This window comes from Cydia pomonella, chromosome 4 (genome assembly GCF_033807575.1).
Source record: "Cydia pomonella isolate Wapato2018A chromosome 4, ilCydPomo1, whole genome shotgun sequence".
NCBI classification, from domain to species: domain Eukaryota; kingdom Metazoa; phylum Arthropoda; class Insecta; order Lepidoptera; family Tortricidae; genus Cydia; species Cydia pomonella.
In genome coordinates, this window is record NC_084706.1 from 6,343,661 (window position 1) to 6,371,303 (window position 27,643).

General features: G+C 41.3%; 1 protein-coding gene across 3 annotated transcripts in view; it reads right to left on the minus strand.

The window, feature by feature from the left end:
* The window catches only part of LOC133516925 (ankyrin repeat and BTB/POZ domain-containing protein 2), a 79,293-nt gene that overhangs the window by 12,745 nt on the left and 38,905 nt on the right, over positions 1 to 27,643 (minus strand). For all 3 annotated transcript variants that reach the window (XM_061849981.1, XM_061849980.1, XM_061849979.1), the window contains 18 exons: positions 23,969 to 24,144; positions 21,928 to 22,109; positions 15,521 to 15,679; positions 14,049 to 14,178; positions 13,389 to 13,512; positions 12,684 to 12,815; positions 12,099 to 12,225; positions 10,359 to 10,504; positions 9,877 to 10,058; positions 9,117 to 9,245; positions 8,532 to 8,713; positions 6,787 to 6,896; positions 6,132 to 6,239; positions 5,554 to 5,779; positions 4,438 to 4,588; positions 3,562 to 3,704; positions 2,772 to 2,899; positions 1,815 to 2,026 (listed from right to left, as the gene is read on the minus strand). In XM_061849981.1, the coding sequence (XP_061705965.1) occupies positions 1,815 to 2,026; positions 2,772 to 2,899; positions 3,562 to 3,704; positions 4,438 to 4,588; positions 5,554 to 5,779; positions 6,132 to 6,239; positions 6,787 to 6,896; positions 8,532 to 8,713; positions 9,117 to 9,245; positions 9,877 to 10,058; positions 10,359 to 10,504; positions 12,099 to 12,225; positions 12,684 to 12,815; positions 13,389 to 13,512; positions 14,049 to 14,178; positions 15,521 to 15,679; positions 21,928 to 22,109; positions 23,969 to 24,144 (2,747 nt within the window). The remainder of the gene's footprint in view (positions 1 to 1,814; positions 2,027 to 2,771; positions 2,900 to 3,561; positions 3,705 to 4,437; positions 4,589 to 5,553; positions 5,780 to 6,131; positions 6,240 to 6,786; positions 6,897 to 8,531; positions 8,714 to 9,116; positions 9,246 to 9,876; positions 10,059 to 10,358; positions 10,505 to 12,098; positions 12,226 to 12,683; positions 12,816 to 13,388; positions 13,513 to 14,048; positions 14,179 to 15,520; positions 15,680 to 21,927; positions 22,110 to 23,968; positions 24,145 to 27,643) is intronic.

Here is a 27,643-nt window from a genome sequence, read left to right on the forward strand (position 1 = left end):
GGGCTCATTCTCAGCCGGAATATGCAGCTTATCCAACTCCTGCTGGCTTTTCTCAATCCAGTTCTCGATGTTTTGTGTGCGATCCTCCTTATCATGTGAACTGTATACTTCCTCCTCCTCCTCTTCCTCTAAGTCGGCTAGGTCTGCCTCTAGCTCTTTATCAATAAGCTGCATCCGAATTTCCGCTTTTTGCTTTTCCGCTTCCAACAACAATCTTTTCTTACGTGCTTCGATAGATAATACCGAAGATCTTGATTTTGATTGTGAAAGCGAGCGCGCATGGCGCGACTCGGGTTTTATAGCACTACCCGCCGCCGCTGATTCTGTACGATGACTCGTAGTTTCTGGAACTTTCTTTGTTTCTTGTTCGGCATGAACAATATTTTCTTCACCTTGTTCTTGGTTTTCTACGCGCTCTTTGCGTGTAGCCCTCCGTGTCTTCATTTTTGAAGTATGAGACATCAGATCCGGTTCGAAGACCACTGAAACCGTTAGGGTGAGGTCCTGGTGTCGAAGAAAACCACGGATTTTAATACACTTTTAATAGCAAGAAAACACGCCAGATATAAACTCAAAATAAGTCCAGAAAACAACATATGTAACCGAATAACACGTGATACATTTTTGCACGACTACGTGCGGCCCCGTCCGAGGATGCATGCAGACTGGTGGGGCGCAATGATGTTTTACTTAGGTAGCAATTTGCCTATGCAATTTTATATATAGTTATACAGATACATTTGGTTTTAACAATATTTGTGAGCGCGTCGCTAACACAGCTAGTAAATACGCTTTCGACGGTCCTAGATGACCTTGACCTCGACAGGTGCTGAATATAATTTGATTGCCAACAACATACACACACGCACACGCACACACCACACACTGTCGGAAATTACCAAGGTCGCAATGGTCGCGGAATCCTCGTTACCAACCGTGTAGATCTTGAACACTGATAAAAACAAGAACGTATAGCTATAAAAAGTCCTAGCATCAAAATAAAATCATCTTTCATAATCTGCATAGCGGAGACTGCTCTATGTTATCACTCGAGTAAGTTAAGTACGCCACTCGCCCGGTCCATGCGGCGTCTGGGCTATAACCGCGAAAATCGAAGTTCATCAATTGTGGGCATTTTTCTCTGTCACTCTAATTACGTCTTAGTGAGAGTAAAAGAGAAAGATCCCCGCAATTTGCGAATTTCTGTTTTCGCGGTAGGCCCCCTGATCTCGACGTTCCTCACTAGGTCCGACCGAAGACCGATTCCAAATAAGTAGACAAAATACCCCCAGAAACTTGAGAGCTAAGAATGAATTTTTGACAACTAAATGTATTTTCCAACATTTCGATAAATGTTTATATAACACCGCAATCAAAGTGTTTTTAAACTGGAAATTAACATAAAAGCATGTAAGGATCAAAGGACATTTGAAAAACCTACTTTAAAAATAAGCCTTATTATTCTATTAAAGTATATTTTGCAAATGCTATAAATTAAAATGTATGATTTCTTTAAATAAAGGTTGACATCTATACTGTGCCTTCATGTAATTCTGACATCCTAATCAATATCAATATGCATAACAATGCATTGTTATTGTTGTGGTTGTTTTATTTTATTTTTTGTTGACTATATTGTGTGACCCTCCCATATTATAATTGTATTTGCATACATTTAAGAATGTTATATTGCAATTGAAGTGATTGATAGATTGGTATTGACACTCGATATCGATTAGGTGGACTCCATGGTTCTCGTGGCTACTTGGATGTCATGCAGCCTTCTTAGCGGACAAAAAAAATAGGAAAGCTACCCAAGTGGTCAGTCTCAGCCGCGTAGTACATAGCATCCTGCAGCGCGCGCTGCTGCTGCTTGGTGAAGGCGGGGCGCGCGGCGGGCGGCGCGCCCTCGGCCAGCACCTCCTCCAGCGACAGCACGGCGCCGGCGCGCGCGCCGCCCCCGCTGCCGCGCACGCACGCGCGCAGGCACGAGCGCGCGCCGTGCGTGCAACACACCGCTACGGCGCTGGACAAGATTTCACATATTTTTCAATGTTGTAACGTAATCTACCTACTTCAGGGGCCTTCACATACTGGGGATAGACATGAAACAAGGGAAACACATTTGTGCCTAATTCTCATGTACTTACTTTATTTTCTATGTCCTCGGATCGGATGATCATTCCTATGTTCTCCAGACAGATCAGACGGACGTGACTGGACGTATATCTCTGGCTAATTTCGGCCCGCGCGTTGGATCCGGCGTACTTACTTGTGGCCCGCAAATGGGAAGCAAGAGACCGAAAGCCCGGCCGCGACTTTCAAATCAAAATATTGGAGACCCCAGTAGGGCTAAGATGGTCGGCTCTTTATATTTATATGAAAGTGCGAAAGTGACGGGTGATAAAAATGGAACCATGCTGCCACCACCGCTGAATAGTTAAATGGATAAGAATAAGCAAGTACGACTAAGGCTATATATATTTTTATTCTTGTATATTTTTACTGAGGTGTGCCAATAAAGAGTATTCTATCTATCTATCTAGGTTCACACGGCTATTTATATTTTGAAAATTGTCATACAAATGTTGCTGTCACTACGGTATTCGATAAAATCCCGTATATGGTATACGGGAAAAATGTATGAGCTGTTGATCATAATATTCAGTTCAATAAGAGAATAATAAAATAAATTGTTAATAAATACAATAATGTAATTAGTGTAATTACTTATAATAAAATAGGTACTAAGTAAAACATCTAAAAAATACCTATAGCATCCATATTGAGCTGCAGCACTATAGCACAGAGCGTCATTAAGCTGCGTCGAAAGGAACGGGTCCGCTCCGTGAGATAGCAGGAGTTGCACCAACTCTTGGTTACCAGCGCCACATGCGACCTGCAACATAATACTCGTAAGTACATTTTGATGCAAATGGGGAAAACCACTCGAGACTCGTTCATAATACCTGCACGAGTCTCGAGTGGTTTTTCCCACATACCATAAGGTGTACAACCACATCAAATGATTTGCAAAGAACTGACAATAAACTAACAACATTGTGTATAGTCAAATTTATAACATTCCAGTAGATAATGCATAATGCGGCACTGAATTCCAGCGAGCGTCGGTGGCCAGCTGAGCTTAATTACCTGGAGAGGTTTGAGCGATCCTTCGCCTCGCGACGGTGCCGAGCAGCTTGCAGGCGCTCCATCGCTGTACGCGTACAGAGTGACCAGCCTGTACCGTTAGCTGTAGAGACGTGAGCGTGCAGACGTCATCGCCCCACGACGACGCCGAGCAGCTTGCAGGTGCTCTACCGCTGCACGCGTACAGAGCGACCAGCCTGTACCGTTACTTGTAGATGCGTGAGCGCACAGACGTCCTCGCCCCGCGACGGCGCTGAGCAGCTTGCAGGTGCTCCACCGCTGCACGCGTACAGAGCGACCAGCCTACCGTTACCTGTAGTAGAGGCGTGAGCGTGCAGACGTCCTCGCCCCGCGACGGTGCCAAGCAGCTTGCAGGTGCTCCACCGCTGCACGCGTATAGTCTACCGTTACCTGTAGAGGCGTGAGCGTGCAGACGTCCTCGCCCTGGGCCGGCGCGCCGTCGACCCTCGCACCGGCGCCGAGCAGCTTGCGGGCGCATTCCACCGCGCCGCCACCGCCCGCGCCGCTGCAGGCGTACACGAGCGCCGTCCAGCCTGTAAGATATTAGATACCAGGATGATAATCTAAAAAAGAGGAGTAGGGTATTTCTATTTAAAGCACGAGCTCTCTCGATCCTAATACGAAGTTTTTGTCATAATTTTTGTTTCGGTCATAAAAGGTTGTATTGAACACCGTAACCAAAAGGAACAAAAATGTTGGGGACACAATTTTTTCTTAATAAAAATAGAATAAATCGAGATTCTGAGTAGAAATAATTCAAATAATATATTAAATTCCCCGAATTCCCTAACAATTGGTACAATTTTAAATAGAAATGCCGAGTAATGCTCTATTAACATCCTCGGTTTCTAAAAGCGCTAGTCCGGCGGATTACGAATATGGAATGACGAAACGAAAACGAAATACGGACGGAATGAGAAAACCCGGGTATGTCCTTATGTGGACCCCGGGTGTGTCCTTACAGTACGTCCAAAAGAGAGGTATGGGCACTGTCAATGTCATCTCGGTTTAGGGTCATCCCAAAAGCAGATTCCTAAAGCTAATCCCAACTGGGGAATCGGAAGTACTTTCACCTTACAGAAAACCGAAAAAATATTCGAGGGTAGCGGATACTTTTGGCGCGTTGTTTCATTCGCTACTTTTGATGCTGACTGTACATCCATTCATATGCCTACAGATGTCAGAGTTGCTACATTTTGTTTAAATGCCCTTTAAAGGCGTAGTAAATTGATATAAAATGTGTAACACTATCAAAGGTATACAAACCAGCAGTAGGGGGGGTATAAGCAGGCGACTGGTTGCCGGCGGTGGAGGGGGTGGCGGCCCCGTGCGGGGAGCGCGGGGACAGGAGCGATGCGTGCGGCGCCGCCACGCCCGGCGTCTCGATGTTCGGGTCTGCTCCCGACTCCAACAGCATCTACAGTGCAAAATTACGAGTATTTGACAATAGCTGACATATTTTAGAGGACAGTGTTCGACCGCTTCTCAATACAAACGAGGTCCCGTTGTTCTCCCTGGATATGGACATTATGAAAAAAAATTACACAATTTATTTGTATATTAACCATAGATAATGTCCCTTCGTTTGGCTTTTTCGATTTTTGGTTAAGAGTTAGGAGTGAAAAACAGATAGAAGAAAACTTGAGGTTGAAAATTGTGTCTTTCCACCCCGTTTTATGGTAACTACTATTGCACCAATAAGTAAATATAAATAACAAAGAAATTAGGAATAGTAGTAAGTAGTGATGTAGGCGTATATTACTTATTGTAATTGATTTAAACTCACTTCTTGGGTTATTGTATATGCTCTCTAAAAACGAAACATACCTACCACCACAATCTGATGTTCCAGTTTCCAGCGAGCACCGCTTTCATGCGTATACCGTGAGTTCCAAGGCATCGCTAGCGTCGATCTCCGCTTGTGGCAGCAGTGGAAGCGCCTTCACGCCGCACATAAGGTCGGGCCGCCCGGAGCCCCAGAATATTATAAAGAAAACTTACTGCCACAATGTGATCGTCCCCAGCGAGTGCCGCTTTCATGAGCACCGTGAGCCTTGCAGCGTCGGTGGTGGCTCCGCTTGTGGCAGCAGCGCCTTCAAACCGTCCAGCAGGTCAGCCCCCTAAGTATTACCTATGAAGAGCATCGCTAGCGTCGAGCCCCGCTTTGTGGCAGCAGCGGCAGCGCTATCATGCCGCGCATTAGGTGGGCCCGCATGAAATATTAAGAAATACTTACGGCCACAATGTAATCATTTCCAGCGAGCGTCGCTTTCATATTTACCGTGATGCCCGAGCTTCGGTGGCATCGAGCCCCGCTTGGCGCAGCCGCGCCCAAGCTACCCACTAGGTCGGGCCACCCGGAATATTATGAAAAAAGCTTACGGCCACAATCTGATCGTCCCCAGCGAGCGCCGCTTTCATGAGCACCGTGAGCCCCGCAGCGTCGGTGGCGTCGAGCCCCGCTGGTGGCAGCAGCGCCTTCACGCCGCCCAGCAAGTCGGGCCGGCCGCTCAGAAGCGCACGCTGCGCCAGCCCGAGCGCAGCGCGGGACAGCTCGTCAACTGCGCGCGTGCAGCGAGACCACACTGGTTCTATAGCTTCTTCCAATCTGACAAAGAATAGTATTTTGCTACAAATATTAAACACTAAACTAATTTTACTGTTTAGTTCATGTTTATTTATAAATGTTTCGGAGAGCCAAGGTCTCCGTTTTTAACCACTAATAGCTTTAATTCGATAACTAGAAAGGCCGATAAATAGGGAATTGCCGGCCGAGTAAAATAAGGGATACCCTAATCATACGTGACAGTTCAGGGCGGGCAGTCAGCATGACAGGCGGGGACTGTAGCCTGCATGCACTCACAGGTATTTACGTGATAGGTCTAGTCGGGCAGTCGGCGTCAGGCACCGCAGGCAGGGTCCGTAGCGTAGCCTGCATGCTCTCATATATGGTTACTTACGTGACAGGTCTGGGCGGGCAGTCGGCGTGCGGCAGCAGCAGCCGGGCGGCCTGCAGTACGTCGTCGGCGTCCGGCACGGCGGGCGGCGGCCGTAGCCCTGCATGCGCTCTGGGAATATGGTCAAATTCATTATAGTTCACTAAAGTGTTGTATAATATCATTACAGTTGAGTCGGGAGTTCCATAGAGAAAAGCTTGCAATTATAATTTGGTCTATAAAGCCTTAATACAAATATCAAAGTCGTCGAGTGGAAAAATTACGTTTCTTATCAGCATTTATATGTGTGATGAACTCGGATATTTGTTTCCGAGTTAGGTAATGTGAATGAGTCCGAGTCAATGAATTAAGTGTTACCCAGATGTTGTATGAAAATAAGCGATAAGTCGCTAAAGAGCGATCTCTTTCAGACAAACTTTGGGTATCATTTAATTACAAAATAATTGTGTCTTAACACAATCTCAAAATATCTATAATCTATATAAGAGCGTTCCATGTTTCAAACAACCACAATAAGACTACCGAGTATGGAATTGTTGATTAGGTTTTAACCAATTAGGTTTTAACGGAGATTCTGAGTAGGCATTGCAGGTAGGTAATAATATTTTATTAATGTTTTATTGAGATTTTACTGAAGTATACAGTTTATGAAACACACCTGATAACCCGGACCCATTCGCCGAGCGGAGGCAGCGCCCCGGCGCCGCGCTCGCCCCACAGCCCGTTGGCACAACTGGCCGTCGATGCTGTGTTCGAATTGTGCTCCAACTGCAACAATCACATCAGTTTGTAAGAAAAATAAAACTAACGAAAACGCATTAATATTTTCGGGTCAACGGATTAGTTTTATTTCATGAGTAACCACCGCGGTAACCGAAGACAATATATTAGCTTGGAGAGAGACTTGAATTATTTCCAGCAAGATTTTCTTCGCGACAAGAGACGGTAAGAAGAAAAAAGCATTATTAGGTACCAGTACCACATCATCTATTCGGAAAAGGGTATTTTATTCCCTGCTAAGAGGGATCAAACTTCAAAGTGGCACTTTTTTGTTGAAGACATATTTTTGCATACTATTTTTGTAGCTTAAATAATATTTCGACACATATTAATTTCCTCATAGCACAGACTACTAATCTTCTAAAGACATAGCATAGTTGCGCTACCCCCTCTGCCACACATACGGTAGATTTACTCGATTTTCGAGTCACGCCTACATTGCTTACTTCAGTCTGCGGACCAGGTTCGGTCTAGAAACATCGGTAGTTAGATGAAGTTTTTGCTATGAAAAATACATTATTGTTGTACCCAATGGTTGACTGGTAGAGAATGCCTTTTGGAATTAAGTTCGCCATTTGTACATTTTTCTTTATGTGTGCAATAAAGTTTAAATAAATAAATAAATAATACTGTTGTGTCAAATTGTATGGCAAAAACACTAAAAAACTCTGGTATACAAGCAAATGGCATTTCACTTCACAGTTATGCCGATTTTTAGAGATTTGGATAAAAACATATTTTAATATAAGCGTCTCATTAAATGAGGCAGCAGCGCTCGGAACTCGATGACGTCTTTTAAGAAAGTCTCTTTCTATCGCGCAGCATCCGTATAGCTCCTTTCTTGTCTTTCATTACGTGACATTCCTAAGCGCAAACTAGTTACCTATATCCATAGAACGTGATTGTTTGCTTTTGATATGGTAATTTAATTCAAATTCAAATTGCATTTACGAAAATTTTCAATTAGTGAAATATTAGTTATATGAGATATGAATTACACTTACGGTTACCAATTTTCCCTTGAACTTAAATGATACCTATTGTCGATTCAGCACTACATAATAGATACATCTTTTAGCGATGATAAAAACATTGCAAAAATGAATTACAAGACTCGCTCACCACGTCCCCCGTACCTCTGTATTTTTGGTAGCATCGGTTTCATGAAATAATTGCTCTAAGCTATGTCTTTTAGGATTGATGTATAACATGGTAGCAAAATTTTGGTAGCAAAATTTTCCACCTTGAGCGTTAACACTTGAATCCCTCACTACGCTCAGGATTCAATGTACGCCCACGCCGTGAATATGTCATGTTGCTCCCTTGTGACACAATCTACTATTAATTTTATTGGTACACACCTTTCAATGGATGGACGACCCTAAACAATGGCTAGCCTGACACTGGTCTTACGTGGTCAGGGCGCCAAACCAAATCACAATTCTTTATAGAAAGTGCCAATCGAAACGTACAGTAGGTATGTAAACCATGGCGTGATTTTTCGATGCATCTGGCATCCCAATACATTTTTAATTTTCTGTTGGTGGGTATCTTGGCTGACGTAGAGGACGCGCACAGCTTGGCTGAGCTGAGGTGGTCAGCAGTGCGGTGACGGTACAGTACCTGCGAGCAGCGCATGAAGTAGTAGAGCGCGCGCTCGGCCGCGGGCGACAGCGGCGCGTGACGCGGCGCGACGCGGCGCAGCACGGCGCGGAGCTCGGCGGCGGAGCCCGCGCAGGTAGTCAGCAGCACCGACGCGCCTGATCCGGTGCTGCCGTTGGACCCAGCGGAGGTGCCTGACCCGCCTGCGAACGATCCATGCTTTACTTTGTAATCTTTACCCGTGCTATCTGGCTTCGTTTGTGACAATATTAAATGATAATAGCACATCATTAAAGTAGTATATTGATGCTTGCTACTGCAAAAAATCTGCGTTAGAGTTAAAGGCAGATCAGATCAACTATTCGGTGCTTCTTCAGCAGCAGCTTTGGTGACTTTACTCGCCAGAATTATGGTTCATTAGCAAGATTATGTTTTCGGAAGTTACCTAAACTTACTAGTCAAAATGTTTTTGATAGAATACTACTTATTATTTATAGTTCGTGCAGATGACACCATGACAATACGAGTCAAGGCACGCGTGGACGTTATACGTTCACAAATCCAGCGGTTTGATGCAACCTGCCATAAGTGTTAAGATGTTCTTACCAGAACCATTAGTGGTGATGCCCGAATCATGGCTGAGTCCTAACTGCCTGTGCTCTGGACGGCACGGGCCAGACGATGAGCCAGAACCCATCGAGCTCATGGACTCCCATCGAGAAATAGACAGTGCTCCTGTAAACACAGAATAAAACAAGGTGTCTAGATAAGCGGTAGTAACGCAGAAACCTTGTGTAATTACATGAAGCATTTCGAGCTACTTTTGACTCCTTCACAACTTGAACCTATTTAACCTACACACATGGAATTTGGCACATTCAAGTCCCTTAGCCTGACAAGAATACAGAATTTCGTAAACGTACCTAGCTCAAACTGTTATTGATAAATTAACGTTTAAAAACCGACATTTTTATGTCTGACTGACTTATACCTAGATCAAAAACCTAACCCACTTTCAGATGACCTAGAAACTTGATATTTAACATCAAGAAAGGCTGTTAGGTGTTTATAGAGGATAAAATCCGAAAACTGAAAATTGTTGATAATTAGGTAGTATCAACAAAGTAATAACAAAGTTAAGTGTGTTAGTATTGGTGAATAATGGAGTAACTTACAGTTAACATGATAGGGCTGTGTTGACGATTTCTCCTCAGCCTATAGTAAAAAATGTTAAACCCAATACTCGACCTAACACGGAGTTCTCGCAAGTGCTGATGATAGTATTACGCCGTACGCCTCACGTTTTTATTCTCATTGCTGAGAGTTGCTGGAATGGTTGTCTTGTTCCAGAGCGATCTCTAGTTACCTGAGGCTACGCGGCCGGCATTCAGGTGGCTGTAGGGCTGCAGCAGCCCCCACAAGTCCGCGCAGTTGGCGACGGCATGGTCCACCGCCGCCGGCGTCACCGGGCCGGTTCCGCCGCCTGCGGTAAGAGCGATCTCTTCTAAGAGGGTCTCCATACCGGCGCAGAGGTAGATCGCCGCGTATCTAAAAGATTTGAATAGTAAGTAAATTAGAACTCCGATAGTCATAAATACTAAACTGCAGTGCGGAGCAGGGTTGGGGATTTGCGACAACCATTTGGTTTTTGTTTAGGTGTAAGTACCTTGAGGTCTTAACGAGGCTTGTGCCGATTACTGTTGTTTTAAGCTAAGATAAAGAAGCTTATGGACAAATAGGTTGCATGCATAGAATATTTTTAATAGTAGGGATTGCATGTTTTTAAGCATTTTTAGAACCGGGATTTCAATGGAATAAGGAGGCCTGGAGACAGAAGAGAAGAATTACTCGTGAACGAAGGAAGCTACGCGCACGTCCAACATCCAACGCTGGAAGCGGCCCGGGGCCAGGCTGGTGCGCGCGCGCGCCGCCGAGCCGAGCCGCCGCGCCGCGCTCCCCGACGTCGCGTACATCGTGGCTGCGCGTTGACAACCCTGAGAAAGATCGATAGATAGATAGGATACTCTTTATTGAGATGACTTCATTGTTTTGGAGTTTGTTCTGAGTCATATTTAATGATGATGACCCAATTTTGTAAGTGGAAAAAGTGGTCCCAGGCCTAAGGCAAATCAATATTCATTGATTAAATAGGTAACGTGGTAAAGTCAGATAAATAAAATTCGTGCTTCTAATTTGACAACTAATGATGATAGCTCGGAGGGCCTACCGCGAACCACGTTCGACGTGTTGCCTCTCTGTCGCACTTGTAAATTCGTACGTAAGTGTGACAGGGAGGCAACACGTCGAACGTGGTTCGCGGTAAGCCCTCTGTATTCTGTTTGGCTCTGTACATTATGCGATAATTCTGGTCAATAGTTAACATTTAACAAGCCAGCTACCACAAAAAAAATGGGACTGTACCTACCATGCAGCTGGCTATTTCAGCTGTCGAATTAGACGACATGATTTTTTTCTCACACTTTCCTTGCACAATCAATCAATCAAAAGGGAGTGTGGGGAATGGGAGTTTACTATAGTTATTTGTGTGCCAAGGGAGGAAAAGTAGGAAATGGCGTGCCGCGTGTAAAATTGTTACCCGAGCCGAAGGCGAGGGTGGATGGAATGTCCTACGTTTCCTCCCGTGGTGCGCATACTATTTTTCTGCTCGACGGAGGCTGAAAGCGGCAACTTTGTTTAGCGCAGCGGGAGCAAAGTTGACGCTTTCCGCCCGGAGGGCAGAAAAGGATATTTGTTAATAACTTTATCTATATTATTCTCTATATTAATTGTATTTAAAAAAAAAATATGGACGAAAGTGTTGCTTATCTGGCTACCCATAATCAGACAAAAAAAAACGAAAATAAAAACATCATCATCAGTTTCATGAAAAACAAAAACATTGAATTCTCTCCCATTGCCCCGTTAGGGTAATAAGAGCCAAAGAACATGTCACATCTCAAATAGTCTTAGATTGCATTTTATAATGTTTCAGTTGTCCAAGAGCCTTTTCTTTCCTCGTTGTAAGGTGTTTTTTCGTGGAATTTGGAAAGGTAAATAAATCCTATTACAGACGAAAACAATTATAAACTGCGTTGGGGTAGTGGGAGCTAAATTCAACTTATTCTGCTGTGGCAGTATGAATGATTAGCCGCATATCCCCCGTGCAAAAAAATTAAATAGTTATAAAATATATGTTTCTCATTTGCAATTGCAGAAGTAGGCCCGAAGATTAAATAGACACATCCATAGGTATATTTCGTGTAAATACAAAACAGTGTGTATAGATTTGAAAGCTTATATCATCAAGGATGAAATTTACCATTTTTTAAAACCCTGGAGCCAAAAACAAACATTTGTCTATGATTATGATTTATTATTTGTTTATGATTTGTCATTTGTCTATATTTCGGAATGACGTTTGTATAAATACGATTATTGAGTACCTATGTCTATATTGACAGTTGACACCGCTCTCATTACCCGCCCGCTCCAACTACCCCACGCACCCCTATATCCCATCACCTGGTATGGATCACCATTACATGCGGACCCTATATTCGAGAGAGGAACGATTATGGTGATGATTACCTTGATGCAAGTATCAGCGAGCGACGTGCTGAGCACAATTCTGAAGGCCCCGGCGACTTCGTGCTTGGAGCAAAAGCCGAAGTTCAGCGACAGTCGTTGGGCTTCCCGCGATATTCGAACTAAGGCTCTAAAACAAAAAATAACGTATAATATTGGGCGTTAGAATTGTGCCTGACTAACTCATCCTCAATACAATACAGAATACCGACAAAATACCGGTGTATTGTGCCAAGACTGGCAAGTATGCTTGTTAATTCAGTAAATAACGACTTTCATTATGTGGCCCTAGTGAATAAGGGTATTTACAAGTCTCGGAAAGGTGTAAAAAAGGGTGTAAGATCCACGTAATACTTATGCCCTTTTGCACCTAAGCTGGGCGAGACTTGTACCCTTTTCACTAGAGCCACAGTATTGTACCACGTTGCCATTGTTACGCCAAATTAATTTCAACAGACTTCTCCAAGGAACCTTAAAGGAACTTACACACACAAACAAATTGATGCGCATACAGACATGGGCGTACATAGACACTCAAAACATTTCCGTACTATGGTTTCCCTGTGGTTTCAGTACTAGACGACGTACCTCTGCAGTAGGTAGGCGAGTCTCGGCGGCGCGTCGGGAGCGAGCCTCGGGGCCAGCTCCTTGCAGCGGCCGCTCTGCAGCGCGCGGCTCATCTCGCTTGCCGTCCACGGTACACAGCGCAGCTCAACTAATCTGGATCAGAAGAGACATTTTTATACCAAATTATTTTGTGGATAAAGTGCAACTTTCTCATCCGTTTTTGAAGAAGCCTTTACGAGCTGGTTTTCAAAACTTCATCAAAGTATGAGTGTCAATATTCTTGTATCTTTTAAAAAACGTCGTAAACGAATAAAAATGTTGTGCTATAAGGCAGCAAGCAAGCTTCCAACAGTCTTAAAGTCAACCTGACCTTGGTAGGGGCTTAATACAATTTGGTTGCCAACCACTTCACGGTCGGAACCTACCAAGGTCGGTAAGGACGCAGTGATCGGAAGCCTCGTTGCCAACCGTATGGTAAGGGCGTTACTGCTCCGTTACAATCTCGCCTTTTGGCTTGGCTCGCGGCTCGTCTGGTGTCTCGGCCACAGCTCGTACCTAAGCTCGAAGTAGTAAGCAGTAAGCGCGCCTACACCACGAGCCCCTTTGACTCGTGCTCAAAAAATCGCTCCAGACGTGAGCCCACCGATTACAAACGCGTCTCGTAGCTCGGCTCGCGGCTTATCTCGCCATTCGCACGAGAGAGTAAATCCGCCATTAGAGAATCACCTGTTGTGTGAGTCCACCCACACGAACTCATCGGCGCTGGTGACGTTGGTGCACACGGTGTCCAACGACGGCTGTCGCACGAGCGGCGCCCGGCGGCGACGGGCTTCTGCTGCGCTGCCGGTCTCTGAAATTAGTTTAAGGCTTTCGTGAAAAAGAAGACCATGAAATTTTAAAACAATGAATACAAACTCATCTGCTTAGAACAAAAAATTACTGGTAGAGAATGCCTTAAGCTATTAAATTCACCTTTTGTACGATGCGTTTTCCTTTTGTTCAATAAAGATTAAAGAAAAAGAAAAGTATGTATCAAATAAATATCAGGCTCAGAACCCCTAACTAACTTTTTACAAGGAATATAGGTTTAAGTACATTAACAGTTAGCAACCTATTTAGTGACCTTCACAGCGGAATATCGAAATCCCACCAATTGGCTCCTACAATCAAGTGTAAGTTTTTACATATCCCGACTCTCGCTTAACCCTATCATCCCCCCAATTTAACAACGGTTCAGTAAGGAGAGGAAATCTTTATTTTTGTCGGCGGTCTTCACATTCGCTCCGGTGTGCGAACATAGCGTGCGGGACATTGCTTATACACGTGCGTAGAGCTGTCTCGCCCACACCTGGAGCGGCATTCCGCATCAGGGTGAAAACCGCGTACCTTGAGCCCCGTTGCCGCTGGAGGCGCCGCTGGTGGCCGTGCTGCTGCTGTCTCTAGAGCGCAGCGTCAGCTGCTTGATGGCCGACCTGATGTCCTCGAGCCCCCCGCCTCCCGGCCACGGTGACTGTAACTAAGGTTTTCATCAGCATTAGTCTTGCAACAGTCGGGTCTTGGTGGTCAAGACAGACTGATAATAAAGTATTGCAAATAAATTTAGAGGATTCTTGAATGATAATGTTGAGAAGTGCATGAATAAAGTGAACTGCGATGAGCCAAAGCGCGTGAAAGACAAAAAAAAATATAGAGGAACACGGAGTAGGATAAGAAACCGTGGAAATAATACAAAAAAAACACACGTACAACAAATTACTCTTTCTAATACTAAACTGGCAGACTACCGAATGCCTGGTGATTTTATTCGATTATCTTGACATGTATATTTGTATATAAGTATAGTAATTAGGTTATTTATTGGAATTATTGTTCTACGTATATGGACGAATTTGGAAGACCGATAAAGACGAAGAATCCACGAATTGCTGTTCCTGCCGAGACATATATATTGCTTTTCTCCAAACATACGAGGAAATCGTAAAATAATCATAATTTAAACATGAACCAGCACTCAAATCGAACGTTCACAACAAAAACGTCTAAAAAAATCCCTCTTTAATTATTTTTAAAAGCTAAAGGCACAACTATTCTGTCATTCAGTACCATTCAATATTCGCTCACTCAATATAATTGTGCAATATAAGCTGTATTTGCACGCATGAGATCCTTAAAAAAATATAAAAGTCAAAGACTACAGTATTCGCACGATCATACACGTCGGTCTTACACGACTCTATCCTATAGTTTAAAATGATGCTGACCTGGTCGTGTAGACGTAACCCGCAGCTATATTAATTGGCTGTATACGATTTTCTTAGTGGATACATGTTTTTAAAAAGTAAAAAACAATACATGTTTTTAAAGAGTAAAGAAACTTATTGGTACGTACCGGGGTTTGAACCCGCGACCTCCGTATTGCAAGTCGTACGCTCTTACCGCTAAGCCACAAGCGCTTATTAGCTCTACATATATGGTTCAAATTCATGTAACAGCTCATTCGGAGATAACACGTTTGGGTAATGTAGGACGAGTAGCATTCAAATCGAATCTTCACATCAAAAACGTCAAACACCATTTCCCTCTTAAATTATATTTTAAAAGATAAAGGCACAACTATTCCGTAAAATCGAAACTCATCCACAAATTGCCCTTTCCCGTCCTCTGCAATAATCTAATATTATTTTCAGGCAACTGCAACTACTTATGTACGTAAATTTAATAATCTTAAAAGGAACTAAAAAGAGTACTATTAGTTCCGATCCGATGTACGATTTGGCAGATTCCCATGGAATCTACTACCTAATAGGTACTTCGTTCCAGCTGTCAGAAACCCTTTCTCCTGATATCAGTGACCATACCTTGTTGTGCGGCCTGTGCTTGCCCCGTACGTGCGGCTGCTGGCGGCTCCGCCGGGGCTCCTCCCGCCCCGCGTCCCCCGCGCCGCCGCTGTCAGACATCGACGCGTGCCCCGAAGATCTGTTCTCATCGGAACTGCTGTTGCAGTCGCGGACCCCATTCTGAAACAGAAGTGTGCTTATGGAGTCCAATCCAAAATCAAAGCACTTGTACGCACGCTTTACGATGTAGACTATTTGCCTCTCTATCACCATTCCATATTCGAGCGATAGAGAGTCAAATAAAGTATGTCGTTATAAAAAAAAAAGGTTATAATTGAGCAATTACGGTTTGTTTCGGACTAGTGAGACAAAACCACACATAAATCAACACAAATGATTCTACATTAGTTAGTCATATTACGAAACTCGTCCACAACCTTAAAGATGGTCGCTTGCTTTCGCTTTCAGCTCGACTTTTAATGTTTCCCACCGATTACGCTTTTCCCTATCAAGAGATCGTGGGAGTCGGGTAAAGACAATGCTCGTTTTTGCTGGCAACACTTTCCCTGTTACGTGGGTAATTGTTGTAATTATTACGCTGTTTAATTAGAATCAGATGAACAATTGGATAAATCAAAATAGATTAAGGTGACGGCAAAAGGCATGTGGTTTTTAGTCGATTTTAGATTTCATACCTTCCTAATTTAAGACTGCGTGACTACGTAAAAATGAAATCCCGTTTTTTTGCATTACTTTGGGGAACTCGTATTAAGGTAGAAGTACTAGAGCTCGACGCTGCACTAATACTCGACATGGGCACTTTATGTCAAAGTGACAAGGATTAAGTTCGAATACCTACAGAAAAATCTTCGTTGTTCAAATTTAACCTGTATTTCCATGAAATAAAGTGCCCGTGTCGGTGACTAGTGCAGCGTCGAGCACTAGTACTTCTACCTTATAGGCATTTTAAATATTACCTAATCAATGTAGTTTTGATCTTTCTAGCCTAGGCTAGCAAAAATTCCATGTACAATTCTTAAGGAATGGTTAAGTAAAATAACCGGCCAAGAGCATGTCGGGCCACGCTCAGTGTAGGGTTCCGTAGTTACTCTTCCGTCACAATAAGCTAAACTGGAGCTTAAAGTATAGTAAATTGTTAACCAAGGGATGAAACGGTACCTTTCACCCGAGTTAAACAAATAGGCAAATTTGCATAATCAGTACCTAATTAAAGTAAGTCTTTTTACTATGAAGGGAAAACTTTTTGCGATAACTCAAAAACAGCTAAACTGATCATGTCCGCTATAGTTTTCATTTAATGTCTTTCTTAAGCTCTACTTCCACGTTTTTCTTCATATTTTTGGACCTATGGTTCAAAAGTTAAAGGGGGGGGGACACATTTTTTTTTTCTTTCGGAGCGATTATCTCCGAATATTTTCACTTTATCAAAAAATGTTTCTTGAAAACCCCTATTAGTTTTGAAAGACCTTTCCAACGATACCCCACACTCTAGGGTTGAAGCGAAAAAAAAAATTCACCCCCACTTTACGTGTAGGGGAGGTACCCTAAAAAAAAAAAATTTTTTAGATTTTATTGTACGAATTTGTCGGCTTTATTGATTTATATATCCATGCCAAATTTCAGCTTTCTAGCACTAACGACCACGGAGCAAAGCCTCGGACAGACAGACAGACAGACAGACAGACGGACATGGCGAAACTATAAGGGTTCCGTTCCGTTTTATGCCATTTGGCTACGGAACCCTAAAAGTGGCATATTTAAGCTGAACCGCGTTATTTAGGTACCTATAGTAGATACCCCTATAATGGAACTGGAACCGGTAATGGGACATAAAACCACAAATTTAGTAAAATAAGTAACTACAATGAGTTTATAAACACTGGCAACATTTTACCATAAACAAGAGTCATATAGCTTCTTAAGTTTTTATGTTTCATTAAATAAGCTTTTTTTTGGCTAATAATGGCGTAATTTCGTCTTTTAAGAATATAAGTAAAATGTAGTTAACAATCATGTCAACTATTTTAAAATTTGACGTTTATGGCAGCATGGTATGATAGTCAGCACCATTATGTGGAAACGAAATGCAGTATCTTTTGTACAGTACGCCTGAAACATAAAAGACGGATAGGACATTAAACTTTTAACACGCTAAGGAGTATACTTTTTACATGTATCAGGGAAATGTCACAAATGCTACAAATTTGCTCTTAAATGTTCCATGACTGCCGTTACCCTATATTATATGATTTTTATTTCACAAATTGGAATTTTAACTGCATGTTCAAATATCAAAATCGATATTTGTATGATAACAAAGACAGGAAAAAACCGAGGAAGTCACAGATGGGAAGGATTCATTCTCATTTATGCCCGACGGGGGCAGATGCGAATGAAACTATTCCAATCTGTTCCCACCGGGGACAGATGGGAATTCATCATCAATATTTGTGTTGATTTGTATGAGTAATAAACTCATTCTGTTACGACATATCCCTAAGTTATTTGTGACCGTCCATAAGAAAAGGGTCCTTATGGCAGTTTCTAATTACGGAGATATTTACGTTTTTGTAAAATGCTTCAAAATTATGTTGTATGCAAAATTGTAAAATATACAGATAGACGTGTATTTGTAGCTCAGTTTCACTAGTGTACGTTGAGTATTTCCATATTAAAATTGGGTTCAAAGTTTAGTAGAAAAGGGTTCTTATGGCAGATCATATACAAAAAAATCGGCCAAGTGCGAGTCGGACTCGCACAGGAAGGGTTCCGTACCATTATCTATAGAAACGGTCACCCATCCAAGTACTGACCCCGCCCGACGTTGCTTAACTTCGTTGATTGGATGAGAACCTCGAGATTGGAAATAAATATTTATTTTATTCTGTTTTTAGTATTTGTTGTTATAGCGGCAACAGAAATACATAATCTGTAGAAATTTCAACTGGCTAACTATCACAGTTCATGACATACAGCCTGGTGACAGACGGACGGACGGACGGACAGCGGAGTCCCAGTAATAGGGTCCCGTTTGACCCTTTAGGTACGGAACCCTAAAAGTGATGAATCTGTTCATAAAAATTGTTTAATAAAATGTAATTGTAACTGTATGTATGTATGTATGTATATACTCGTACATACTTTATTGTACATAGAAATAAAAACACGAAAAATACAGTTACAGAGTAAATTAAATACAACAAAGGTGAACTTATCCCTGCATGGGATCTCTTCCAGTTAACCTTTGAGGAAATGAGTAGAACAGAAGTAACGATGAATGAATGACGAACACAAACAAGTGTACAACCACTGAAATTAATGAAATGCAATTTTGCATACATAACTGTTTCTTATAAGAATGTTTAATTTATATACATAGGTATACTTTATTTTACGGGTAGGTACAACATTTTTTCGTAATCGTAAAACGTAGCCGTTCTTCCTTTGTCATTTACCGCCGCTATCACTGTCTCTCTCTTACAAGCGACAATTCGCTCGCCGCACTCTTTACGACTTGTTCTTACGTAATTCATGACTAGCCCCTTAGTGGTTACTGATTGGTGGTGCAAATGTGTTCACTTTAGTGTCCGACCGAAACATGTTTTTTTGCCGAAACCGAAGGTTCGGCTTTGGCTCTAGTTTTGCCGGAAACTTTTGTAGGCTTGTTAAAATCGTTGAAAAAATCTCATAAGACCGCTTTTTTACATATATTAAGATTGCGTCGAGTGGCGCGTTCATTAGGGGAATCGCGTATTTTTAATTAATGTAACCGTAAATCAGTATATTAATTTTGTTGTCCTAGTTGTTCCCCAACTTTTTGTCTTTGTCACATAGTTTAGTTTCACACAGTACTGAACTTACGAAATGGTACTTCGTACTAACGAGTACCATTTCGTAAGTTTCGGCTCAGCCGAAAGGTTTGCCGATATTTGGCCGAAACCGAAACTAAACTACGACCGAAACATTATTTTTTGGCCGAAAATGGCCGAAACCGAAACATAACCATCGGTCGGACACTAGTTCGCTTCCGGGATAACTCAGTTCTGTGCTTCTGTGTGAATCATTTAACAACGTTTATGAAAATTACTTTTATGATCATTTGAATATAATTTAGAAGTCACTGTACAAAAATTGTTATTGTTATAGAGGAAGATGATAATCATTATGACATTTTAATTAAAAATATATATATTTTGTAAACCTTGTGGTTTTATTTCTGTCCTCAGATGTGAATTTCAATATATCTAAATATATACTATGGTTCAAACTGCAACATATTAAAGAACAGGCCGAAAATTTAATTTTTCTTAATTTCGTTCTTATAAGCGACTTGCTCTAATCAAAGACAGATTTTTCACAACCTGGAATTCAAATTAAATAAAACATAACTTGATCTCAAAGAATAACACCTCGAGATACATAATCAATCATCATCTATGGGAAATACTTAAAATTAGTTTCTAACTTTCTTTTAACGATTTCTCAAAAGTGCAATTTTAACATGTGTAGGTTTGATGTTTTTTTTAAATATGGGACTTAGGGTTATGATTCTTTTTTGTATTAGATAGCTCATTTAACGTAGATTTAGGATCTATACTTAACTCAATACACGCCATAAGGACCCTTTAGGCATGGACGACCACATTTACTAACAAATAAACATAATTGTCTATCTATTGATATATATATATATATATATTACTACTATTACTACTTCATCAATTAATCCCAATTTCCTTATTCTTTGTAGCTTACTAATAAGGAGCAGTTCGGAAAAAACGTAGCAGCACATTATGTGGATTTTTCATTTTATTTCGTGATACTTTTTGAGCAGTGCATTTTTTTAGTAATATGTTGATACTATTCTATAAAATACAATGGTATTTAAAATAAAAGCGCGGATTGAAGTTTTCGCCTTTTATGTTACGTTTCTCCTAACACTTTTTGAACAGCGTCTTCTGAGAGAATTTCTGAGGTGTTTCTTATAAACTTCCAAGGAGTGACAACCAAGGACTGCCAAGGAGTGGAATGCCCTGCTCGAGTCTGTGTTTCCGTATGAGTTCAATCTGGGTCTCTTCAAGGCTAGAGTAAATAGGTATCTCATAGGCAAGCCTGCTCTACCGTAGACCGCATCATCACTTACCATCAGGTGAGGTCGTGGTCAAACGCCTGCGTATCCTCCATAAAAAACATTTTCTTGCATTTTGATGCAAGAAAATGTGCTAAATACGTTATTAAATTGTCAGTTAAATAATTTTAAGTTTGTGTTTGTATAGTGGTGCTTATTTTTTTTTTCTTGTAATAATAGTGATTCATATACGTTTTATTTGTAATGATTTTTGTTATTATTTCAGTTGTATAGGCTAATTATAGGATTTTTTGTCTATTATTCAGTATTTAACTTTTTTGATTTGACTCCACTTTGAGGTAGTTACATGGAATTTCCACTTTAGTGTATTTGCCATTATTACATAAATTTGTCTCCCATAGAAACACCTCTGTCAGAGGTTATATTGGAGAGAGTTCCTGACTAACCAATCTAACCATGATAAAATCTAGTTAACTGGTATGACTTATTGATAATATGGGTATCCCCTTGTTTTGCCGATTAACATTTCATCGAATATAATTTCATCGACAACGATACATTGAAATTTTAGTTCTAGTAATATAGTTAGTTATAGTTAGGTTATTGTTTCAACTACTATTTTTTTTTTTTTCGTACTTCTTAGAAAAACTATTCAACGAATATTACTTGATCGCTGATTCTTTTCAAAGTATTTTAATTGGCAGATCTACTAAACATAGTAATTCTTTTGTTTGACGCATAAATATTTTTATGTCGTACTACACATTTATGTTTCAAAGTAGGTTTGGATTAGGTTAGAACAGCAGCTCCACATAGAAAAGAAAGAATGACTTACAAAATAGGTTTAGGTTAGGTAAGAACTGCGAGCCCACACAGAAACGAACAGCTTTCAAAGTAGGTTTAGGTTAAGTTAGAACTGCGACACCATACAGAAAAGAATGGCTTTCAAAGTAGGTATAAGTTAGGTTAAAACTGCGCAGAAACAAACGGCTTTCTAAGTAGGTTTGTCACGTGTCTCTTTCGCACTCGTGAAATCTTCATACCGAATCGTAAGGCTATGGTCTCCTATAAACGCCATCGGCAGCTTACACCGTCACGTCCTACGCTGCGTCATCGTCACAATGCTTACTATAGAGAGGTACTGCTGTGGTCTCCTTCACACGTTGACGTTGGCGTTTTGACTTCGTATGCGGCGTCCAAACGCTTTGCGTCGCGTCTTTAGTTATTGTGAACCATTGCAGCGTTGAGGTCGTGTATAGCATAAAATAGGAGACCATAGCCTCAGCGTTCTAGATCCGTGACTCTGACTTGGACTGACCTGAACGGGTTGCACGTCGGGTGGGCGATGGTGGTGGTCGTGGCGTGGACGCCGCTCAAGCGCGTAGCTTGTCTGCGGCGGCGCGCCGCGTACCGGGGCCGACGCCGCCGTCAGCGGCGACACGCCGCTCACGGTCTTCAGCGCCACGGCGCCGTTTGCCGGCTCTTTGTGGCTGGTCAGGGCTGCAACAAATAACGAGTTGATTTGTTGTTTTACGATTTTTAATAAGGAGTTGTACCTTCTGTTGTATTTCTTCTCTTTATTCATTTTCATTCTGTTTTATGGAGTGAACGGTCGAAATCCAGTACAAATGCAAAAAGTACCTTTTTCTAGTGACAAATTAGTTTTCCAGAGTACAATTATAGTAAACACGTACCCTATAGGCACCAGTAATGGGATGAGACGAGATAATCGCTCCGAAAGAAAAAAAATGTGTCCCCCCCCCCTCTAACTTTTGAACCATAGGTCCAAAAAATATGAAAAAAATCGTGGAAGTAGAGCTTAAGAAAGATATTAAATGAAAACTATAGCGGACATGATCAGTTTAGCTGTTTTTCAGTTATCGCAAAAAGTTTTCCTTTCATATAGTAAAAACCTAGCGTTCATAGCCCTGACTTTTATCTCGATGTCGTAATTTTCTAGCGACAAATCCATTATCTATACAAAACTGTCGCAAAAATGTAATCGCTTGTGTATCATGGTACAGGGTAGGATGGAGCCATATACTGACTACTCGCTTGCAAGTGTCGTAATTAAACAAAGTGCTAAGTAGTTAGGTAAATAGGCCCAATGTATTATTACGTCATAAATAATTTATTTAATTAGTATGAATCATAGTATGCATTATTACCAATAAAACATAATTTATACGGCCACAAATAAAATATATGCAACGTTGTATAAGTAGGTCAAAAAATTCTCGTGGCGTATTCCTTTACAATGTTCGCCTACGCCTTCGGCTCCGGCTCACATTGTAACTCACGCCACTCGCCTTTTTTGACCCTTCTTATACAACTGATGCATAAAATACTATTAAATGCCTTTAAACACCCCTATAATGGTACGACAGGCACCAGTAATGAGATGGTATAGACAAATCCTGTAAAACAAGTATTTACCATTAGTTTTTAATCGCGGGCAATATTTTACCATAAACAAGAGCCAAATAGCTGCTTAAGTCTAATTTTTCATTGATATTTGTTATTTTCAAAACGAATGGCGCCATACATTCCATGACTGGAGCAAAAAACCACAGTTTTAATTGGTTAATAATATTGAAACCAATTGCAGTAGCTTTCATTAAATACATAGAAAAATAAAGGACGAATTGGACATTCAACTTTAAAAGCGTAAAGCGGTATGCGGTATACATTTTACAGGTGTCGGTGAAATATCAAAAATACTCCAAATTCTCTCTTAAATGTTCCATGATTGGTGCCGTTAACATACAAATTGTAGCAACTTTCTAAAAAGTTAGAAAAGGTCTAAAAAACTGATTTTTTTATAAATGAAGTATTTTCCAGTTCTGAGACATACTTTTTCCAACTTTTTTAATCTTTCCCCAACTTGAACATTTTTTAGGTATAAATAACCTGCATAGGTTGCATATAGTCGTTAGATTTGTAGCTGGCCCTCAACGGCTTATCCTTTGTCCATTGTTAACTAAAACGGCGCGTGCCACCTGCATATAAAAGGGTCGTATAATTCTAATTGGCACCTGATAACGCGCCTTTGTTACGCATATCGAGGACATATTTTAGGCTGGTTCGGTAGCGTTCGACTCGCCGGCACTCAGTAATCGTATAGGGACCACACAAGAACTCGCAAATTATTTTACCATTTGTTCATTTTGAATCTTATTTCAATTACCATAGGAGTTGTAATTAAATAACCGGTTAAAGTGACCGGGCCCTTTTTTTTGCAGGTAGTGGCACACATCGTTTTAGTTAACAATGGACAAAGGATAAGCCGTTGGGGGCCAACTACAAATCTAACAGCTATACCTACAACTGACATTGTATTAACTATCATAGGTACTCACGCTTGCTGTCGGGGTCCACCGGCGGCGGGGTAGAGGCGCGGCGCGCGGGCGGCGGCGGCGACAGACGGCGCGCGTGCGCGGGCGCGGGCGCGTCGGCCGCCGCGCACACGCGCACGCGCAGCGCCCGCGCGCCCGCTACGCCGCACCACTCGTCGGGCCGCCCTCCGCTCGACGGTCTGACGAAAAACATTACTACATTATTACGGTTTTAATATTGTTTTGATACGACCGAGAGCTTACGCTGATTGGTGCGAGCGCAATGCACTTAAAGTCGTGTCATTAGACATTTCGCTCGCACTTATTTTTTCTATTAAGTATGTTATGTACATATACATAACCTATATCCCCGTCTTCCGTATTCAATAACATACATTGAACCGCGGAAATGATTCACATAGATTAGGAATCAAATGCCGAGTAAGCTAAAAACCTAGAGTTGTAACGGTGGTTCTGCGTGCGGAATGAAAAAGTCTTAAGTTTTAGAACATCGGCTATTCTTCTGGCATTTCGAAAAATCAGCGTGACCACGGCATAACGAAACAGAGCGTCGGGCAAAGGCTACCGGAACGGGACTAATCTACGAATAGCTGTGCCTTGCTAGAGCTGATTACGTACTTTATTAGGTTTTATCCAAAAAGTTCTTTATAGTAGAAGATACGTAAGTCTAGCAAAAAACAGTGCACCCCAGCAGTTGTCAAACTGAAGAAGATGATCCTGTATTGCAGATTACATCGTATCTTATGCGGTAAAAGGATTGCTAAAAGTTAGTTTTTGGCAACCAGAGTTACCAGAAAATGTACGGAGCCATGCAGCGCCAAAAGCAAAGCAGACGTAAAGAACACCAAAACCGACCTCCTAGTGTAAACCCACAAATTTGAAGTACAGTCTGCGACTAAAGCTTGTACCAAAAATTACATTTTTGCCAAAAACTTATTATTATTTTAGTCTTCAATGACTCGTTCGGAAAAAAAAGATTCCCGTCAAAATTTTACAGCAAATCTCCTACTAATTTTTTTCCAAACAATAGCTTTACAATTTTGTTCGGAAAAAGTCCCAAGTGCATATTTTCAGGTGAAAGATTATTTTTTTATTGATTAAAGGTGAAAAACTGACAACTAAATTTAACTTAACATTAGGTAAAAAAACTAAGTTACCTTAACAAACTAAGCAAATCTTTATACAAAATTTTGGTGATTAAGTTTTTTGTGCCTCCTGTAAAATTTGGTCAGGTTGAGTTACGAGGTTTGCGACTTTAGCCGATGACATGTCTTCTTCTACCTAGCGATATCCCGGTCGTTGCCAGGGTCCGCTTTCCTGCTTTCTTTCCTCCACTTTGCGCGATCCTACCCCATGCCCGACACCATGCCGACGACATGTAAAGCTAATAAATCTACAATTATACACCGCGTGTGATAACTATATGTCTTAATTTGATAAAAACAAATAAGTATTAAGAAGCATGTAGTACCTTCGGCTGTCCCTAACTCATCCTAGCCGGTCAAGGAGCCTAGACTAGATGACAATCGTATTGTCGATATACGCCAAACGAAAAGAAAAAATTGGCATCTTGGCTAAGTACTTTGATTTAGGTAGTAGACGACCGCTTCTCCATATAGACGTAGTCCCCATTTTCCTCCCTGGATATTGAAAATATGGAAAATATTTTTACACAATGTATTGTTTTGTTAAGCTACATAGGTACGCCCCTTAGCTTAATTTTTTTTTAAATTATAGAACGTAACTTCGATTGTATGGCGGCGGCTAATAGGTTCGTGTGACTCGTAAGCAAAGGAAGTAAACATGACATAACTAACCTCACGTCCGGAGAAAGCACTGCAAGCTCAACCCAATATCGTTCTTAATACGATAAGAATAAGACGTTAATCTGCTTGAATACAATTACATTTAGGAAGAATTTACAGTGCGGGAATGTTGAATAATTCGCGGTTTACACGTTAATAGTAACGAGGCAAAAACGCAAATTATTATTATATTAAAATCAAGTTTTGGTCTTATATCTGACGTCCATAACGTACATACTTTTATGGTTCGCTATATACTTAATGAGTTCAAATGGTTTGCGGTGCCCCTAATACAGTGTTTAGCACAGCTACCACGAGTTGGCATTTGACAATTACAGCAATTGCGTGAACTCTATCGCACCAATACATCAGTGTGAACGAGATGGACTACGATCGTGTTGACGCAGTCGCTAACGAAAACGGCAAGTGTCAGCTCGTAGTACGGCTACAGTTGACTTGAGGTAAGTTAAGGGCGCGCTCACAGTTGGCGTACAAACAGCGACGAACTATTAGGTACTAGGTACTCTGGGAAGGGTTATAATTATAATTTTAGCAGCCTAGTTATAAACCAACCTATGCAGGTATGTTTGTGTCGCATTTGTGGAATAATTATAAATCATCGAAATTTCTGAGCTCTTTTCGATGAAATCTATCGTTTGTAGTTTTACAAAGGGGGCAAAGTTATTGTTTCGATAAGTCAAGCGAAAGTTTCAAAAACTTGGAAAGTGGACTTATCCATTATCGGCCCAGGACCAGGGTCAAAAAAAATACTATGCCTCCGAGTGAAAAACATTATTTTTCACCACACCAACGCAAGGAAAATATCTACTATTAGAGCGAGCAGTAAGCTCCCTTATTAGCCACGTGGCAAAGCAACAATGTCCTTTAAAAAGCAACTGTATCGTGATAGTATTAAGGTTCAACTCTATATAATAATAATAATATGAGCGCTCGCCTACACTGAGGTGGTCGATCATCCTACATTACCAAAACATGATATCTTATGAACTGTTACATAGGTTTGTTTATTAGTATAAAGATGCTGAGATGAGGCCATTTCGTGGCACTTTATACTTCCTTTGTTTTTGTTATATCATGTAATTTAATGTGTCTTGTTTGTGTCTACGAATAAAAATTATTCTACTCGTATTCTATTCTATACAGTTGCTTTTTAAATGATACTGTTGCTTTTACAAGTCCCTAACACGGGACCCGACCGCTCGTATAAAAGAAACTATGGTTTTTGTTTAACAAAAGTTTTGCTAGGGTTTTAGGCGTAAAAATCTGTACCGATTCTGTATAGCCGGAATCGGAAAATACCCGGTTCTTCCCTACAAAATGAGTACCGAGAGTAGCCCTAATAGAAGGTCCGCCGTTAACTACTGATATACGCTTGGTGTAAATGTGGCCTAAGGCCATACTTGGCAGTTACGTGTTTGAGCCGTTGAGGCAAATTAATATACTTATATTGAAGCGTTTTAACACAGCTCAGCGTAGTTTTATGTCCTTGATACTAAAACCATACATGACCAATTGAAATAAGCATATTGTTTTTGTACCAGTTTTTTTTATTAAAATGACAGATGCCGTTGGATAAATTCAGGCGATCGAACTGTAATTTCAGTAACTGGAAAATAAAAGCATCAATATTCCATTAAGATTACTACCGTTACGAAAACACAAATCTCAAGAACTTATACCTAACTAGACTCAGTATCGGTCCTGGTTTACATTTACATATACATATATATATTTATAAAGTTAACTCTGGGCGTCATCTCGGGAAACAATACTAGACTTCATGACGAAAAAATACTATCATACACTGAACGCCGCCGATCGTGTCGCTGACGCCAGAGACCGATAATTTAAT